Here is a 17,901-nt window from a genome sequence, read left to right as displayed (position 1 = left end):
ACAGTACGCAAAAAAATTCCATTACACTATTAAACAAGTTTTCCAAAATTCGCCCTTTTTTTTTTTTCCCCCTCCCTCCTTGCACTGCTTTGTGACCTTTTACAAAATTAGATAAAAATGTCAAAATGGGATATTTCAGTCTGTGGCACTGGTCATGCATTCCAACTCCAGTTCCTTTTGTTTAGATAATGTGTTTTAAATCTTTTATTTTTTGCAAGCCTTGAAAGCACCGAAAAAAAAAAAAGAAAGAAAAATGAAAGAAAAGAACAAGAGTACAGCCTTGAGGATGCTGGACTACTCCGACTCTCCTTTGTGTAAATGTGTTTGTGAAACAATTATTATTATTTTTTTTTTTTTAAACCTTTTTTTTGTTTTGTTTTCATTTCCTGTTTTAATTTGGGGCACAGTAAACAACGTGAGGGTGCGGAGTTCATACTTGGGAGAGTTGTGCGTCCGGCCTCGGTGGAGGGAGCACAGCGGAGGCGACCCCCTGTTCATCACATTCGGTAACAGGCCAGCTGTTGCCCTCTTCAAAAGTGGTCAATGAGCACAGACACACAGTTTGCACCCACCAGGTAGTTTGGGTCTCCGGGGAGAGATTTGTTCTGCCATGTCTTGGGATCACCTGCGGGGAGGGGGAAAAACAAATCAAGAGACGCCACGTCAGCGGCCGCAGAGCCTCGCTTTGACTTTCAAACACGGCACTCGCATGCTCAAAGTAAAAGACTTTCGGATGGTATCATAAGCGGATGCCTCAACACGTGCAGTCAACATTCAGTGAATCATTCGATCGGTCGGTTAAATGCCAACGAATAATCCAGGATATGTTTTTGTTTTTTTAAAAAGAGAAAAGGAGCTCTTTTCTTTTTTTTTTTATCTCAAAAGTCCTAAATCTTAACATATAGTACAGATTCATTAACAGCTTAACTTCTTTCCATGTTTTATAATCAATTTCAGAGCAGCCATTCATATTGAAGATCGGGGCATTGTAGGGCTCAGCGGCCATACGCAGCTCTTTGGCGAGGGGTCAAAGAGAACGTGTGAATTAAATAGAAATGAGTGTTCATGACGCATGCACTATAACTGCTTTTCTTTTTCCTTTTCAAAGTCGCAGAAATGTCTATGCTTATGAGTGCACCACTAACTTTACCCCGTTTCTTTACCCATGTGATGCTCTAAATCACCATGATCAGGCAAAACAACACAAAGAAACAGAGGAACTTGACCGATGCAGAAGAGGAAGAGAGTCGATTTTTATACTTTGCAAAACTGAAGTGAGCAAAACAAAGTACATGATAATAATTTATTCAAATGATTGACAATCAGTTTTTATCTTTAGTTGTTTTCTTGAAAGGAAGTCATGTTTGTATCAAAAACGGGATCTTGACTTAATCATAATATGACAAATTTCCCCTGAGGTTTTTTTTTTATTTGCAGGATTATCATATCGGCACTATCGTGATGTTTTTCATCCGTTTGTTCTCTTTGATAACTGTTAAGATCTGTGACTCACCTCATTTATCTGTCCCGCTGCGCACGGTTCCTATTCCAATCACTGTTTTATCTGGGACATTTGTTTTGTTCTGGCATAAGATTGAAAAAACCAACAAAAAAACTCAAAGTAATTGGAAGTGTTTGATCAGTGTCGGCGAAAGTCCAGCGATGCCTGTATTTATCAAATCCCACATTAACGTCTCGCTGACACTGCTTAATGCTCAGCTGACGATAAAGTGAGCAGAGAAATCTGAATACATTTGTCAAGTTCTGCTGCATCAGTGAAATATTATAAACATGGTAAAAAAAAAAAAAGTCTAACTTGACAAACCAATGTTTCTCCAGGAAACTGGGATACACAAAAAAAAGGGTGACATTTAAAAGAAAAGAAGTTATCCGGCCTCTGAAGCTGATACACCATGTGCAGCTAGAAAAACACAAATCTCAGAAGCTGCATTGCGGGTGAAATAGGTCTCGGCCTTTTGACGCAGATTTTGAGAGGAATGTATGAAATAGAAAAGATAATATCGGTGTTGCTGCTCCACCGTGGGTCCACTGTGAGTCTGAAAGCTGTGAATTATTCTCCTCACAGTCTTTCACAGAAAAGGCAAATCCCATCAGATGATTAGTCTGCACTGCCTACAGAGCAGTATATGAGCAGTACAGAACAAACAGTACTGGGCTTTCAGAGTCTGATGTGCGTTTCACACACATCAACAACTCATCAACTCGTTCTCAAGATACACTCTATATTCATACACACATTGTGTTGTTCTCAGCCAACTGAGGGGAAGGGAAACGCTGGACAGAGAGACACACTCGCATTCACACTTATGGACAAGTAAACTTCACTGCATGTTTGTGGACTGTGAGAGGAAACTGGAAGACACTCACACACGAGCAGGTGGGAAATTCAAACCCCACAGAAATGCCCCAAAAACCCCCATAGTCCAACCGGGGATGAGCTTGCTGTGAGGCAGTAGTGCCAATAGTTACCCCACGGTGTGGCCCTTAATCAATACTACAGCTTTACCTGAAAAAGACTTTTATTCGTGCACAGATAAACACAAAGTGGGTTATTCATAGAAGGTGTTTTATGTTTTCAGCAATTTCCCGGTTGCCAAAGTTTCTCTTCCAGATTTTAAAGAGGAAAATAAGTAGAGGGATGACTTTTTCCTACATCCCATTTCAGATGTTAGTTCTACATAAAGTCAGATAAAAGGAGTTAATGTGGATTTTGCTGTTAATTGGTGCATTGCTGAAGTTTATCATATGAGACAAGCAGTAAACTCTCACAACGGGCCGAGCTAGAAAATCTCCCCGCATCACTACCATAGGTATCAGTCAATTTTTGTCACCAACCTCAAAGTATTGATCGTATGTTGATTCGGCCTGTTTGGTACCACAGGACTTTATACAAATCAAATGATAAAATGAAAGCACCTTGGATCTCTACAGAGCACATGCATGGAGAAAAAGTGAGGGAAACGAGGGAGACAGATGAAAGCGAATGAAATGATTCCAATACACTCTCCTCTTTAATCAATAAAGCCGGCCCACAGACCCCCAAAGGACAGAGAGAGGACAGCGTACCCGACGAGGAGTCGGAGGATTTTAGAGCAAAAGACCAACCATCAGGGGTCATAGACGCACAGTGAGGTAAGCGCAGCTCCACTGGCTTCAGGAACTTCAGTCCATGAGGGCCGCACATCACCAGCGGACTGAGTAGCGTTTCTCCTGCACGGATACGTGACATTTCAAAATCCACCAATTAAACACACAGGAATTAATCAGTACAGAGGATTATCCATTACCCAATCAAGAGGAAAAGCACTGTGTGCTGCCAGAGTCTCGGCGTGAATGAGAATAAACCGTTAACTGATCTGGCAGGTTAATTAAGTAAGTGCACTCCACCAGTGATGACAGTTAATTAAAAATCATCTCCATGTCACTGCTGACACACGTGTGACGTTGTCAAGGTTGATGATAACTGTCATCACTCTTCAGTCTATAAAACAGGTCTTTACCAAACTTGTTGTATACATATAACCTGTAATTAGTCACAAATGTCTAAATATATATGCATTTACAAATATATTTTAATTCAATGTTGTTTATTTGGGCTATTTTCTTACATATTTATCGTCCCGATTAGAAAAGCTACAAGAGGCGAGCAAAGTCACTGATGGTTGGTGAGATGTCAAAAAGCACAAACTGAAAAATCTACACTTTTGTTATTTTCAATCATTTCAATTCAATGCTCCAATTTTTCGAAACACTTCTGTAGTTTTGTTATTTCACAACAAAAATTAAAAGCAGCGCAAAAACTCTTTCCTGATGTCGTCATTAAATTTTTTTTTTTTAAAAACTACTGTCTGACGTGCATCCCACGCAGCTTTTTTATCACCAATATGAAAAAATGTGTTGTTGGGAGGATGTGTGTACAGCACGGACTGACCTTTCTCCTTGTCGAGGGGGGGCAGGATGCTGTTGTCCCGGCACACCTTGAAGTAAATCTCCTGTTCCACGCTCTCGGGGATGGCACCTTGGGGGATGATGATGCTGACGCCTGTCTCAATAGAGCTCAGGACCCCTCCGTTACAGTTGAAGATGCCGCGGGCTGTGGCCACCACCGTGTGCCCTTCGTCCTCGTCGTCATCGTCCAGTGCGCTGGGGCTGAGGGACGGAGGCAGTGAACTCGGCATCATCAGTCAAATCAGAGTGGGGAGAGAGCAATGCCCCACAGAGGACACAAGCGCAAACCTCCAGTGAGAAAAAAACCTGTCTGCTGCAGGAGGGGAACGTTTATGAGCGTCTTACCTCACAGGGATGGCCTTGGGGAGGGCATTGATGTTATTGTGCTGGTATTTGGGCCTGTTGTCCATAGTGCGAGTGAAGGTGTCCAGGCCGCTGTCGTGGTCAAGGGGCTGCGGCGACAGCTGAGGTTTCCCGCTGCTGTTGCTCACCATGCTGGGTTTACTGAGGAGCTCTGTTTTCACCTGCGTGTCGTTGGGGAGAAGATTATGATTGAACTTGGGACTCTCAAACTTGCGCTCAAAGGGCCGGGCCGCGCTGGTGTAAGGCTTGGGGACATAGCGGTTATAGCTCATTGGAGCGGGAACGCCCATTGTCTTTGTGGGTGCTGGATCGGTGCCATTGACAGGGGACTTATCGGGGAGGCCCCTCGGGGGCAGGTAACCACCCGGTGTGGGTTCGTCCCTGCTGGCCGGCCTGAGAGCTGCCAGCTCAGGTTTAGGATTGGGCGAACTCAGAGGTTCAGGGATAGTGTTGGCTGGAAGCAGATGAAGAGAAGAGAGTGCAGCCAGTTACAAAACAATCTCAATTTGATGAATATTGACAAAACTGTATTAAATGTTGTGATTCCAATCTTGGATTCTGATTGGTGTGGGACCTAAAATTAGCTCTGCTATAGTCTTACATGATTACACGTGTTCTTTAACGTGCACTGTCCTTTTTATAAATCAAGAAATCTGACATTACATGCTGGGGAGAAAATCTAATGCTGTGTTTATATTTGTTTTATTATGTTTATTTGCGCTCATCAAATCTAAAAGAAAAAATTATTTCGATAAAATTTTTGTTAACTGAACAGAATGCGTGCGCACAGCTGTTTGAATTGATCAAGAAAAGAAAAGAAAGAATAAGGAGGATAATGAAAATTTTCTGGTCAGTGACAAGGTCTATTTCTGTTTCTGAAGCATTCCGGTGCAGAGTAGAATCTGAGAAACCAGCAGAACGAGTTTGGGGACTCACCATCGTTGGGGCTGAGTTTAGGCAGCGTGTTGGGAGGAACTGCAGATGGCGGGGGCCCATACTGTGAGGAGGGACTGATTTGAGGCAGAGGTTCGTATCTCTTCTCCACCGGGCTCACCTTCTCTACAGACTCAACTCTGCAGTTATTGGAAACATAAGTAAAAAAAATAAAGGCACGCTTAGCCGTTGCTGAGATCAAAAGAGCTCAGAAATCTTCTGCACCAGCCAACAGTTTGGCGCAAGGTGTGTGCTGCTTTACCTGTTGTACGGGTAAGATAGCTGAGCTGGTTTGGGCAGATCATGGAAGCGGTTAATGCCTGGACTGGGTTGGCCCATAGCTTTGCTGTCAAAGCTACGGCGATCAAAGTAGGACAACTGCTTCCTGTAGTACTCCTCATCCTCATCTGGGTCATAGTGGTTTGAACGGACCACATCATCCAGAGGTTTAGTGTGAGGCTTCTGTGGCTCTGGAGCCCTGCACAGGAAACCAGAAAAAAAAAAAACAACTGTTGAGATTGTTGCTCAAAACGTAACAACACAAGTAAATACAGATATTTAGAAACATGATATGAGAGTGTTAATCACGAAATGAAGCAATGCAGACATTCGACCGGATGAGACAAAGGTACGCATAAGCTGCATTGCAGATTTTCTCCACTAGGTGGAGCTCGAATCACAATGAAGACATTCAAAGAGTTTCTTGAGGATCAAGTGAGTTGTCCTTCAGTCACCTCCTCTGCAGCCTTGGGTTCTGTGAGGATGACTACTAACCTATAGGCAGATTTCTCCTGCTCCAAGTTGCTGAGGGAATTGGCTTTTAGCACTGGGCCAGGTGCACTCACAGGTTTAGGAACATCTGCAGGCTGAAAAACAAACACAGAGCACATCTTCAGAACATCTTTCATTTGAATTTTGTTCACATGAACAGAAAGTGTGCACGCACACATATAGTGCTGCGTCGAGCATTTGTCGGGCAAAATACGCACACACATGCAGATTTTAACAGGTCCATCAGCTATTTGAAGCAAATGGTTTATCCTCTTAGAAGCTGTGGAAGTGTTCTACTAGAAAATAATAAAGCTGGTGAAGCTTTTGTTCGCTTAATTATTTGAACGCTTGCATGTCCGCGCTTGTCCTACTTGTGATTTAATGTAAAGCTTCTCTCAACCATTTTGGGTCACCAGACATTATTATTGTTGTACATATTAGAACTGCAATCTCAATTACTTTTTCCTTCTAATAACAGTTTATTTACCACAATACAGTAGAGTATCAAACTACCTAATTGTTTAATATGGAGACTTATAAAGTGTTGAGATCAGACTAGTGGTGTCAAATACTGCAACTCTCCCAAGACAAGGACTCAACCACACTGCATTATAGCAGCAACAATTACACAGTGCTTCAACTCTAATTCTTATGGTTTGTTGGAGCAAAACTAGGAGCGGTTCCAATTGGGTTGGAATTTTCCCATTTTAAAGTATTTTTATGACTGAGAAAGTCAAAAATCTAAAAAATATCTATAACTTCGAGCTCTAGTTGATTCCATTTTGGCAGTCGCCTCACTAATGGTCTCACTGTAATTGGAAACAGCAATTTGACCAATGGACGTTACATCTGTACGTACCCTGAGCACTGACGACTCTCCCTCTTTCGCTCTGTCCATAGAAACTGACCGTTTATTCTCAAACATCTTGACTCTATTGAGCACCGACTGTGGCTTCATGGCCGGGTCCTCGTCCAGGTCTTCCCGTGGAGGTGGAGGGAGGGGTTTGGAGCCCGGAGTGAGCGCTGGTTCAACCGGGGAGGGCAGGGTCTCTAGTTTAGGTGGGGGAATAGCAGGTTCAGAGTTCATGGCAGGCTCATGCATTCCTGGCTTATAACCCCGGTTTGGAGGCCCAGGCATGTAGGTGGGCCGCAGACCAGAGTCGCCGTAATACTGCTTTGGAGGCTCTGGTGATCGAGGTGAGTTGATGGGGAAGCTGTGTGATTCTGCCTCGTATGGAGAGCGGGCATCGTAACCGGTCGGAGGTGGAGGGGGTTCATCGTAACGGATCGGTCCAGGTTTACTGTGACGTGGTCTGCCATCGTAGCCCACGGGTGGAGCTTCGTCGTAACGCGGCTGAGGGGGGCTGTAGTCCCTCCCTGGTCCTTCGTCATAGGGGGACCTGGGGTTGTAGCCCATGGGTTGCTGGTGGCCTGGCTGGAAGCCTGCGGGCTGGGAGGACGAGGTCTGCTGGTCGTAGGGGGGCCATTGTTCGCTGTAATGAGGCACTCTGTTGTCGTAGTGCAGGTGAGAATCAGTGTTGTGAGGCTTTGGTTCAGAGTAGCCGCCTCCATCATAACCGTAAGGCGGGTGGTCATATTCGCGGTATGGCTGTTTGTCCTGGTACGGTGGCTGGTGACAATAGCTCAAAGACTGCTTCAGGCCATGGTTGATTCGCACCGGGTCCTCCATATTGTACAGATCCTTCTTGTACATCTGTGAAGAAATAGCACGAAATTAACCAAATTCATCTATCACATGATCACTTGCTTATGCTATGAATAAACCAACAAGATTAAGGAAAGAAAGCAGCCAGTATTATATTCAGAATAAGACTAAATTTATTACAACAAAAGAAACGGAAACCTGGACGACCTTAACATATGTAGCATGAACCAAACATTTCTAGAAGGTTCCTCAATCAATCATGTAAACAAACATCAAGTCAAAGTGCAAGTACACAAGCAAACTTCTGTTCATTATTCAAAAACAGTCCTGAATGCCTGTTTGACACGATGCCTTTCAAGAATGATGCTAATCCAAGTCTTTAATCCAAGTGGATTTTACATGTTACTGTGTTTTTTAGTTATTGTGTTATCATGTCATTTGTACATTTCTGAAAGGCCTCATTTCAAACATATGATGTGTAGCCTGTAGACAGCAAATCTAGTTAAAGTACTTCCTATGGAAGGTTTGTTTGCCGGCATTTTCTCAGGACAAAACTACTTCATAAAAGACATAATGCAGTGTGGTGGTGTTATATTTGTACTTTCCATAGGGAGAATTGCTTGATAGATGTTACTACTAAGAGTACTGTCTGCAGGTTAGCTTTCATCATGCAACAAACATTCAGTTTGCATCTAATGCAACGTCAAACTACTGGCACTACAACCGATGACACATCTACCCACTACAATGCCACTGTAAGTGCTACTATCGTTCATCTACACAAGAGATTTAAAGCTGAAAGGAACCCAAAAACATTAGGAGCCATGCAAAGGAAGTAAGAGGCAACAGTTAGGGCTGGTTGTGGATGTCTTCACCCTGGTCAAAGACTCAGATGTACCAGTTCTTCTGGTCTCCCAGCCCACTGTGGTGCATGTGGACCAGCCAGTCACACATTTTCTCTGGGAGCCAGAGGCACACAGTGGGCTCAGTGAGTCACACAGTGTGGGCATGTCATGCAGAGAGCGAGTGGAAAGCATGTGTGAGAAGACAGGCAATTAAAAGAGCAGGCTGGGGCCCAGGCCCGGTCCGAGTTGCTGGTGAAACAACGGGTACCTTTGGTTCTGGACCAGGCGGTCCAGACGGGTGGGGTTCAAGTGGAGGTGGTGGGGGCGGATTAAGCTCAGGGGCAGGACTGGGGCTGTTAAGTGAGTCAGCCTGAGGAGCTGCGGCTGCAGCAGGCGGCTCCTCTAGGTGCACACCCTCTAGCTGTACAGGCTGCTCAGCAGCAGGGGTTGCTACCGCCGCTGGAGGCAACGAGGGTGTGGGCAGAGCAGCCTCACCTTGCTGTGAAGTATCGTTAAGAGACATTTATAACACAGCCAGCCAAGGGCACACAAAGTACAGCATACCCAACACCATGATCTTCTTCCTTACGCTTTATCAACTTTTACACCCGCCAGACAATGTGCTTCCAGAAATGTGGTTGACATAAAAGAAAACATACCAGTAGCTTCTAAAAATCTCAAGTTATTGGCTAAGGACATTTAATCTTAACACAGATTGGGACACAACATTCAAGACTAACAAACTACTCCTCTGCTTTGCACTTGCAAACATTAAGCCATACATCCATCTCTGACAGGCACGGCCTGCAATGCTCCGGGTGAACTTTACCTGCTGTGGAGCGGCCATCTTGAAGCCAGCGGGATCTATGCGACTGGCTGGGTCAGGCTGCACAGGGTGCTGGTATCCAGGGTAACCGGGCGTGTCCTGAATTACAGGGGGGTCTTCTCTCACAGGCTCTGAAGAGCGAGTGATCGCAGGCTCCGTGGGCAGACCGACCTCATCATTCAAAGTCTCATCTAACTCCTGGTCTGTGTATGCCCCACCCTCTGTGTCCGTGTCCTCATAGTCAGAAGTGTGGCGGCTGTCTGTGCTATACATGGAGTATTCACTGCCTGGCGCCGATAGGTAGGACAGACGGTCATCGTGGATATCCAAGTCGTCCTCTGTGGTGCCATCCGCCTGGGCAGAGCAGCGAAACAGTCACCAATGGTCCAGTCAGTAAAACTAACAGCACTCTGTATCGTGCAACTGAACAGAAGTAGTAAGTCTCACCTTGCCCTCTGACACCCACACCAACTGGTTCTGCTGCTGCTGAATGGTTTCCTTCAAAGCGCCATACCAACCGTCATTCATATTGTTCAAGTTGATGGTTGCTGAGAGGGAGACGTGAACAAAGTTATTAATTCATGAAGATTAAAATAAAATAAAATTTAAAAAAAAGACAATTACCATTTGAATTTGTTTTAACATGCCCTGGCCACTTACTGGTGAACAGGTGGTGATTATTCTTCCTCAGTTTAATGGCTCGCTCATAGAGCTTCCTGGCGCTCTTCCTGGACTCAGGACACAGTCTGGTCCTCATGTTCTTCACACCCTGTTTATTATCAGGATTTAGAAAAACTACAATCGGGTACCACTGAGCATAGTTCAGCCTATCCACAGCATTAGGGGTGATGTCCAGCACAGCGTGTTTGTCCTACATTAAACGGGAGAAGAAAAAGGAATGATTAAGAAAAGAATATCTACATGTATATGCGTACATATCGATGGTAGAGGAAAGCATGCTGACTCTGTCAATGATCTGCTTGATGGTGTGAAGACGAATGATTCCTGAACTACGCTGGTCTGTCCCTGCGTCTCTCGGTTCACTCTCTGGAAAAGAGAAAAGAAGAACTTTTTGAAAAAAAGAAAAGCATCTATTGAGTACAGGTGTGTTTTTAAACAATATGTGGAGAGACATACTTGCAAGCTCGAAAAGATCTGGCTCTTCTCTTGAAAGCTTTTCTCGAGCAACGTCAGCAATTGGTCCAAATATCACAACTGGTCTCAGGAAACCAGCTGCACAAAAACAAACAAACAAACAAAAAAAACAATCACATGAAATTAACAGACTGGCCAACCTGGAATGAGAATTATGCCGTTACATGAAGGAGAGCAGTTTTATCTGTTTTACCTTCTCTAAGAACAACTCGTTCATAGGCCGGGAACTTTGTTTGGACTGGTTGGGAAGAGAGGTCCTCTCTGCTTTTTCTCAGGTTCCTCTTTGAACTGCGAAGACCTCGAAACCTCCAGAAGTCGGCCCTGTCCCCTCCTGCAGTTTTAGGTAGAGTATATTGCACACTGGAGAGCTGCTCCGCTCTGTTGACAGATAACAGGAAGACAGAGACCGTTATGACTGTAGTAGAAGATATCGGATGAGTCATAAACTTGGCACAGCTCATTGCAATATTTCCTGTACTTAGGGATTGTGTTTATAGAAAAATAACACATTTAGTTCAGGCGTTGTATTGACTGCAATTGAGAGCAGAACAGGCCTGTCATCATGTTGTCACCTGTTCTTGTTTGGGATGATGCCCCTCTCCACCTCCTGATGGTTCTTGCCAATGCGGATAGCCAGCCAGGAGCCCAGCTTGCCGTTGTAGAGGGTGTCCACCACACGGAACACCTCGCCCTTGTTAAAGCTGAGCCCATATGGAGATTCCTTCTCGTACTCAAAGTGTGTCCGGATGTAAAAGGAGTCACCAACATCTGACTCCACAATCCGTCGATACACTGAATGCAACAGAATCCCAATCTCAGGATTAACAGGGCCAATATAAAACAGTACTATGTTTTTATTTACTTCACTTACCATCTTTTTTCTTCTGGGCCAGGATAGTCACCTCCTCACCCTTTGGAAGGTCGAGAAGGAATAGCACCGCCTCCTCTCGAATTATGTTTGCAAAGTCTACATTATTTACCTGGAAATACAAAAAAAGTTAATTGTATTCAAAGCTTTCAAAACCTCAAGTTTGCTGCACTTTTAAAGTTAATTATCATTTATGTTAAGGACTACCATTTATTTTTTTAAGTGTGAATCTCCATTCATTTATCTTGGTAACTGCAATTTTTCATTTTCCCACAAGAACGCAAAGCATTCGTCAATATGCTCCGTGAAAATAAAGAGGAGAGAGTGGAGGTACAAACAGTGAAATATATAACTGGGAGCATTATGGGACAAACACAGTGAAAGGAAACAGTGTTTAACTGTGTGCTCCCTTGGGGCCATTGCTAAGAGACCCATATGAACATTGAGGAATTTTGGAGCAGTCAGTGTGTAAAACTCCCAAATAAAAAAAAGAGAATCTTGAGGACACATTCACTACAAGACTCTATCAGATATCCTACATTCGAAATCTATAAAACATCTGTAAAACTTGCAGCTCTAAACTTTCAATACAATGCTTTACAATATCAGTTTTGTAAAAAGCAAACCCTGCTCAAAATCAAGTAACTCACCCTGAGAATTTGGTCGCCCTCCTCCAAGCCCTCCTTGGCAGCTGGGCTGTCCTCCAGTACGCCAGCTACGAAGATGCCCACGTCATTACCCCCAGCAAGGCGCAGACCCACGCTCTCTCCTTTCTTAAACTTAACCAACTTCATGCTTGGCCTGAGGATGAAGACAATTGATCCAGTGATTATGTTTGACAGATCACTTTCAGCGTGTGAGAAAAACACTTCACAAATAACTAAATGACACAAACTAGTATAAATAAACATTTCAAAACAGCAGTGAAATCCGGGTATAGATCTTGTGCTTTATATATCGGGTAACCTGTAGTTATATTCTGCGGTTGCATTATAAAGCACTCAATATTACCGTAGGATACTGTCATCATGGGCAGCGCTTGGCACAGGGGCATCAGAGGGACTGACCGGCAGGTCTACATCTGGTTGTCCGGGCTGAGCGTACACTGGCTTGGGCTCTAAAGAAACCCACAAACACACTTTAAAAAACAAAGAAGTTTACTTCCCAACTTAGCACTGCAGAAGAAACATTCTTTAGAGTGAATTCAAGTACATTTATCAAAAAACATAATTGTGAAGAATAACACATAGTAAAAATGCAAACTCGCGCGCACACACACACACACACACACACACACACACACACACACACACACACACACACACACACACACACACACACACACACACACACACACACACACACACACACACACACACACACACACACACACACACACACACACACACACACACACACACACACACACACACACACACACACACACACACACACACACACACACACACACACACACTGTCCTGAGTAGGGAGGTCAAACAGAAAGGCAGCAGAGTGCTGCAGGCTGGGGAGGAATGTCAGACTCAATCAACTCATATGGTTTATTTTCACTTGGCTCCAGGCAAATGTAGCCAGGCTCAGCAGGCATCTGAATCTAACTTTTTGGATGGTTTAGCTTTAAAAAGAAAAAAAGAGGCGGGGGGGGGGGGGGGGGGGGGGGGTTAAAGCAGGAATTAACTTGACAATCGTAAAACCAGTTGATTGTTTTCCGCTGCATAAGACTGGTAGGGAATACCACATTGGTTTATTCCCACAAATAATACATTTGTAAAACTGATTCACTTCTTCTGATTAAATTACAAATGAGTTTTCCTCACGCATGCACACATGCGGTCCAGCGCATAATTGTTACACCTCTGACCTGGTAGAGGGGGGAGCTGTTTGTCCTCTCTCGCAACGGCTGGCTCCTTCGGTTTGGGCAGAGGAATTTCCTCCGCCAGCTTTGCCGGGGTTGAAGACGGCTTCGAGAGCCGATCGTCATCACGACTTCTGTGACTGCAGATGCAAAGAGATGCTTTTTTGTGCAATTTTTCTCAAAACAATGAAGACACGGCATCATAAATACTGCAGTCTGCAGGTGTAGAGCCGGAAGGCAACACAACATTTTCTCCTGAGTAGACATGCACTGGCAGGGAATAAGTGAGTGAAAACAGCTTGACAGAGTCTTGGGCTGCATCACGGTCTTGAAGGTCATCACTTTGTCTTTCCACTCTTTTGTGCTCCTATTTTTGGAGCAGCTTATCTAAGGTGTCGGAGTGGATTTTGTCCTCCAGGTGGATTTCACTATGTGGCTCTGGCTCCAGACCAGCTTTGTTTGACCACCGTGCCAGTTTTAAAACATTACGGCTGTGTACACAGCAAGAGCGGCAACCCAGCAGCCATTTATAAGCCAGATAGTAGTAAACGGTGTCAAAATCTCGGTGTTTTGATATATAATGATATTTTTTGTTAGAAAGGTTGCTCCCCAGTGGTCTGGCTCCATAGCTGTCTAAAAGTCACACAGTAATTCAATGTCATAACTTTATAGTGAAAGTTTCATTTACAGATTGAGTAACAACATGACCACAAAAGATCGTGTCCAAACAAGGAAGCAGTCTCTTCCTTTTAATTCCATCCTGGAGGTGGACCTGCTCATGAGTGTAACTCAGAGAAAAGGTCACAGATCAGACCTCGGATTCAGGATGACCAAAAACTTCCCGGCCAAACTATTTCTTTATGTTAAGGGAAAGACCGACAACTCAAGTGTCTACACATGTCACTAGTAAAATAAGCAAAAAAGGAAAAAAAGGTGAACATTTTGATCAGAATAAAATTGTTTCATTAACGCCAATGGGAAATCTTATAACAGATGATCATGTTTAAAATTTGTCCTGTTAACCATCAGTACATCTGTGCAGCAAAGGCTGAATCACATGCTGACACCGATAGTTTGTGATGATCTTTTGTTTACTTCCTTGTTAGACTCATTCTGTCATTGTGTCAGGCATGTGGTTTTAGTCATCTAAAGATTCAACAGTCACAAGGATCCAGTGACACATCATCTCAAGGAGAGGCATCACTGAATAATTGATGACTTATCACTTCAGCAACAATCATCATGTAATAATTTGCTGTAACATCACAACGCTACTACATAGTCATCATTTCTCTATGAGAAAAAGTTTATCATAACAGCTAAAGCAATTTTACTACACTGTACTATATCTATTTGGGATTTACAGTCAATGCTACTGACATTTACAGAGGGGAATTCTTGCCAAACTTACAGTATTCGACAGCTGTTGAAGGGTAAAAAATAGTCAAATGAAAAAGAGAGGGGGAAAAAAGTGAAAAATATGACAATGCTGGCATATGGCATTAATGTTTAAGACATAAAAGCTCTGAACTCCAAAACAGTTTTGACCTGGCTCTCAACCCCAATTTTAACCAAGACCGACTCATTTGCAGCTTAACAGCTGAATTCTTTTTTTCCCCCCAACGGGTCAATGAGCACAGTGAAAGGGCAACAACTCCGCTACTCTATTGAGTTTAAATTAGGAATTAATGAGGTACTTTCAAACAAGGTTACAGTCAAAGAAGTGCTGAATGGTGTAATGGGCAGTATTAAGACAAACATAAAGTCGAAAGTCCTTCACAACCATAAAACACAGAAATAAAGGTTGTTTGAACAAGTGGGAGCAAAAGACAATTACAGCTATGTGCGTTTGTTTTCTAACTTATAAGCAGTTGAAAATTACATTTATTTCAAATCCCATCAGTTTTCTCAATTAATTAAATATACAGTTATTCTTTCTGAATCTCCATTGGTAATTCCTCTATTCCTGCAGCAGTAAACAAGAAAAGAGAAATATCTAAAAAAGAAAAAAAAGCTAAGAAAAGGCATCAGAATAATATGATCAAGGTACAAACCACAGCCTTCAGCAGTGAGTCCCTGGCTTGATCTTGAATGTTAATCCCCTGAATTATTTACATACAAAAATGTAATGCAACTAGGCAACAGTGTCCATAGCAATCAAGGGATCTCTAGCATGTAAGTTGAAAAAAATTATATTAAATAGAATATTTCAGTGAAAGTGATTGTTTGAACTCGTACAAACCAGAATGAATGCTCTATAGTGGATAAAGAGCGTCTGTGAACAGCAATTTTAGTCATATCAAATATTTTGAATTAGATTTTGTTCTGGACTTTAACTTGGCTATGCGAACACATGAATGTTCATTGAGCCAACACTTTCTATTGTGTCTTTTGCTGGATGTGTAGAGTCGTCGTCCCGCTAGAAGGTGAACTGCCATCCAGTCTCGAGTCTTTTGCAGACTTTAACAGGTTTTAATCCCAGATTGTGTTTGGGTCCATCCATTGTCCCTTCAACTCTGATCAACCTCCCTGTCCCTCCTGAAGAAAAGCATCTCAACAGCATGATGCTGCCACCACCATGTTTCACTGTGGGGATGGTATGTTCAGGACGATGTGCAGCGCTAGTTTTCTGCCAAACTTAGCGTTTTGTCTAAAAAGTACAATTTTGGTCTCATGTGACACACAGCAGCTTCCTCCACATGTTTGTGTCTCCACCGTGGCTTGTGTCAAACTGCAAACAGAGCTTGGTACAGCTTTGTTTCAAAAATGGCTTTCTTCTTGCCACTCTTCTGTTCTTCTGATAGTTGTCCCACCTGAGCTGTGGATCTCTGCTGCTCCTCCAGAGTTACCATGAGTCTCTCGGCTGCTTCTCTGATCATCGCTCTCCGCGCAGTGCTCCATGAGACGTTCAAAGCCTGAGACATTGTTTTTTTTTAATATAACTTAACCCTCCTTTAAACTTCCCCACAACTACATCCCTGACCTGCCTGGGGTGTTCCTTGTTCTTAATGATGCCGTTTGTTCACAAATGTTCTCCAAAGAACGTCGGAGGCCTTCACAGAGCAGCTGGATTTATATTGAGATTAGATTGGATGCAGGTCGACTTAATTTACTAATTGAGGGACTTATGAAGGCTCTGGATTTTATTTAGAGGGTCAGAGTAAAGGGGTATGAATACTCTTCTCAGCCACAGTGTTTGTATAAGTAAGACTATGAAGTGCATTAATTTCTTGATAGCCACCTAAAATACAGAAGTGTGATTAGATCTTTACCTTCCATTGCTGATTTGTGGAGGCGAATGTCTGGAGTGGTCTGAGGGTTCCGATCGTCTATCTGGGGAGCGGGAGCGGCTGCTACGATGTCTTTCATGTGATCGATTGGAATGGTCAGATCCCAGCGAATGGATATCTGAAATGTCTGATCAAACAAGAGCCACCGTTCAGCGACTGCAGTCTGAAACAGGCATCGACAAGCCCAGCTTTTAATCTGCACCAAATTCAGCTGAATCCACACTGCTCTCACCGTCTCTGTCAGAGGCGTTGGCTGAAGGAATGCTGTCATCAAGGTCAGGGATGTTCAGCAGGGTTGCCCTCTCGTCTCTTTGAACAACCATTTTTAGCTTGCCCTTTGACCTTTCTATCAGCTTCTTGGCGTCTATCAAGGAGAGGTTCTCTGTCACTGTGCCATTAATCTGAGACAATAAGAAAACAAGGATGTTAGCTTAGACATGACAAACATTTTTGTAACGTATATGAATTGAAACTCTGGAATAAAACGATGCCATGTTTCACATTTTAATCCTAGAAAACATCCAAAATTGGTTAAGAGATGCAATATCCTGAAGGCATGCAATAAAATGCAACTAAGTCTAACAATGATCTGCATTTACTGATTCATCAAAAAAGTACAAAGAGGTGAATGATTGAACTAGAGCGTGAGCTGTTAATGCTGAGGTTTACAGTGGGGGGAAAAACCCTGAAACCACATCTTTATTCAATGTTTTACCAAAAGTAGAAAACTCAGAGCAACATGAGATTTGACTTCCTGTTCTGCGACACTGGCCCAACAAAAACACGACAATAAATACAAACCACAGACCAGCTGCATGAATATAGTAAAAAAAAACAACAAACAAGTAAAAAAAAATGATTTCAATGATCTTCATAGTTCTTTATGATTCTCCCCTGCACTTACCTTCAGTACCACGTCCCCCTCCTGGATGTTGCCATCCCGGGCAGCCAGGCTCTCGGGGGAGATGTCCTTGACAAAGATGTGGCTGGCCAGGCGCAGGCCATATTCTGCTTATGAAGTGAACGACAGCAACAAAGATAATGTTAGCACACAGTTCACGTGACAACGCCACACTGACCGCACTCTGCTGACAGCTGTTCCTCCCACCGGGATTAACACAACTGATTAAAGAAGATTAATTGCTCTTTTACTAAGATTTACTTGAGTTAACTTGGATTTTGCTGCAGTTGGCAGGTTTTGTTTACTCTGGCAGTTAACCAATGCTGATTTGAATGTTTTATTCTCTTCCAAAAAAAGAATGAGGCTGCCTGGTAATAATCAAGTGAATTAAAAAGAGGAGTTTCCTCATCTTCCAGACATGCTACCGTTATTGTAACAT

At 43.3% G+C, this 17,901-nt stretch overlaps 1 protein-coding gene across 1 annotated transcript in view; it reads right to left on the bottom strand.

Moving 5' to 3' along the window:
* Positions 1-17,901, bottom strand: part of tjp1b (tight junction protein 1b) — a 71,722-nt gene continuing 53,821 nt past the window's right edge. The window contains exons 8-30 of the mRNA XM_080474937.1: positions 17,466-17,572; positions 16,794-16,962; positions 16,544-16,688; positions 13,278-13,411; positions 12,408-12,513; positions 12,047-12,197; positions 11,400-11,508; positions 11,101-11,320; positions 10,722-10,906; positions 10,511-10,606; positions 10,338-10,420; positions 10,034-10,244; positions 9,821-9,921; positions 9,377-9,727; positions 8,816-9,046; positions 6,896-7,750; positions 6,040-6,131; positions 5,528-5,743; positions 5,269-5,405; positions 4,315-4,786; positions 3,953-4,170; positions 3,088-3,231; positions 1-625 (exon numbers count right to left, since the gene is read on the bottom strand). Of these exons, the coding sequence (XP_080331063.1) occupies positions 531-625; positions 3,088-3,231; positions 3,953-4,170; positions 4,315-4,786; positions 5,269-5,405; positions 5,528-5,743; positions 6,040-6,131; positions 6,896-7,750; positions 8,816-9,046; positions 9,377-9,727; positions 9,821-9,921; positions 10,034-10,244; positions 10,338-10,420; positions 10,511-10,606; positions 10,722-10,906; positions 11,101-11,320; positions 11,400-11,508; positions 12,047-12,197; positions 12,408-12,513; positions 13,278-13,411; positions 16,544-16,688; positions 16,794-16,962; positions 17,466-17,572 (4,628 nt within the window). The 3' untranslated portion in view covers positions 1-530. The remainder of the gene's footprint in view (positions 626-3,087; positions 3,232-3,952; positions 4,171-4,314; positions 4,787-5,268; positions 5,406-5,527; positions 5,744-6,039; positions 6,132-6,895; positions 7,751-8,815; positions 9,047-9,376; positions 9,728-9,820; positions 9,922-10,033; positions 10,245-10,337; positions 10,421-10,510; positions 10,607-10,721; positions 10,907-11,100; positions 11,321-11,399; positions 11,509-12,046; positions 12,198-12,407; positions 12,514-13,277; positions 13,412-16,543; positions 16,689-16,793; positions 16,963-17,465; positions 17,573-17,901) is intronic.

This window comes from Lipophrys pholis, assembly GCF_963383615.2.
Source record: "Lipophrys pholis genome assembly, chromosome: 11".
Taxonomy (NCBI): Eukaryota; Metazoa; Chordata; class Actinopteri; order Blenniiformes; family Blenniidae; genus Lipophrys; species Lipophrys pholis.
This window is presented reverse-complemented; position numbering and strand designations above follow the sequence as displayed.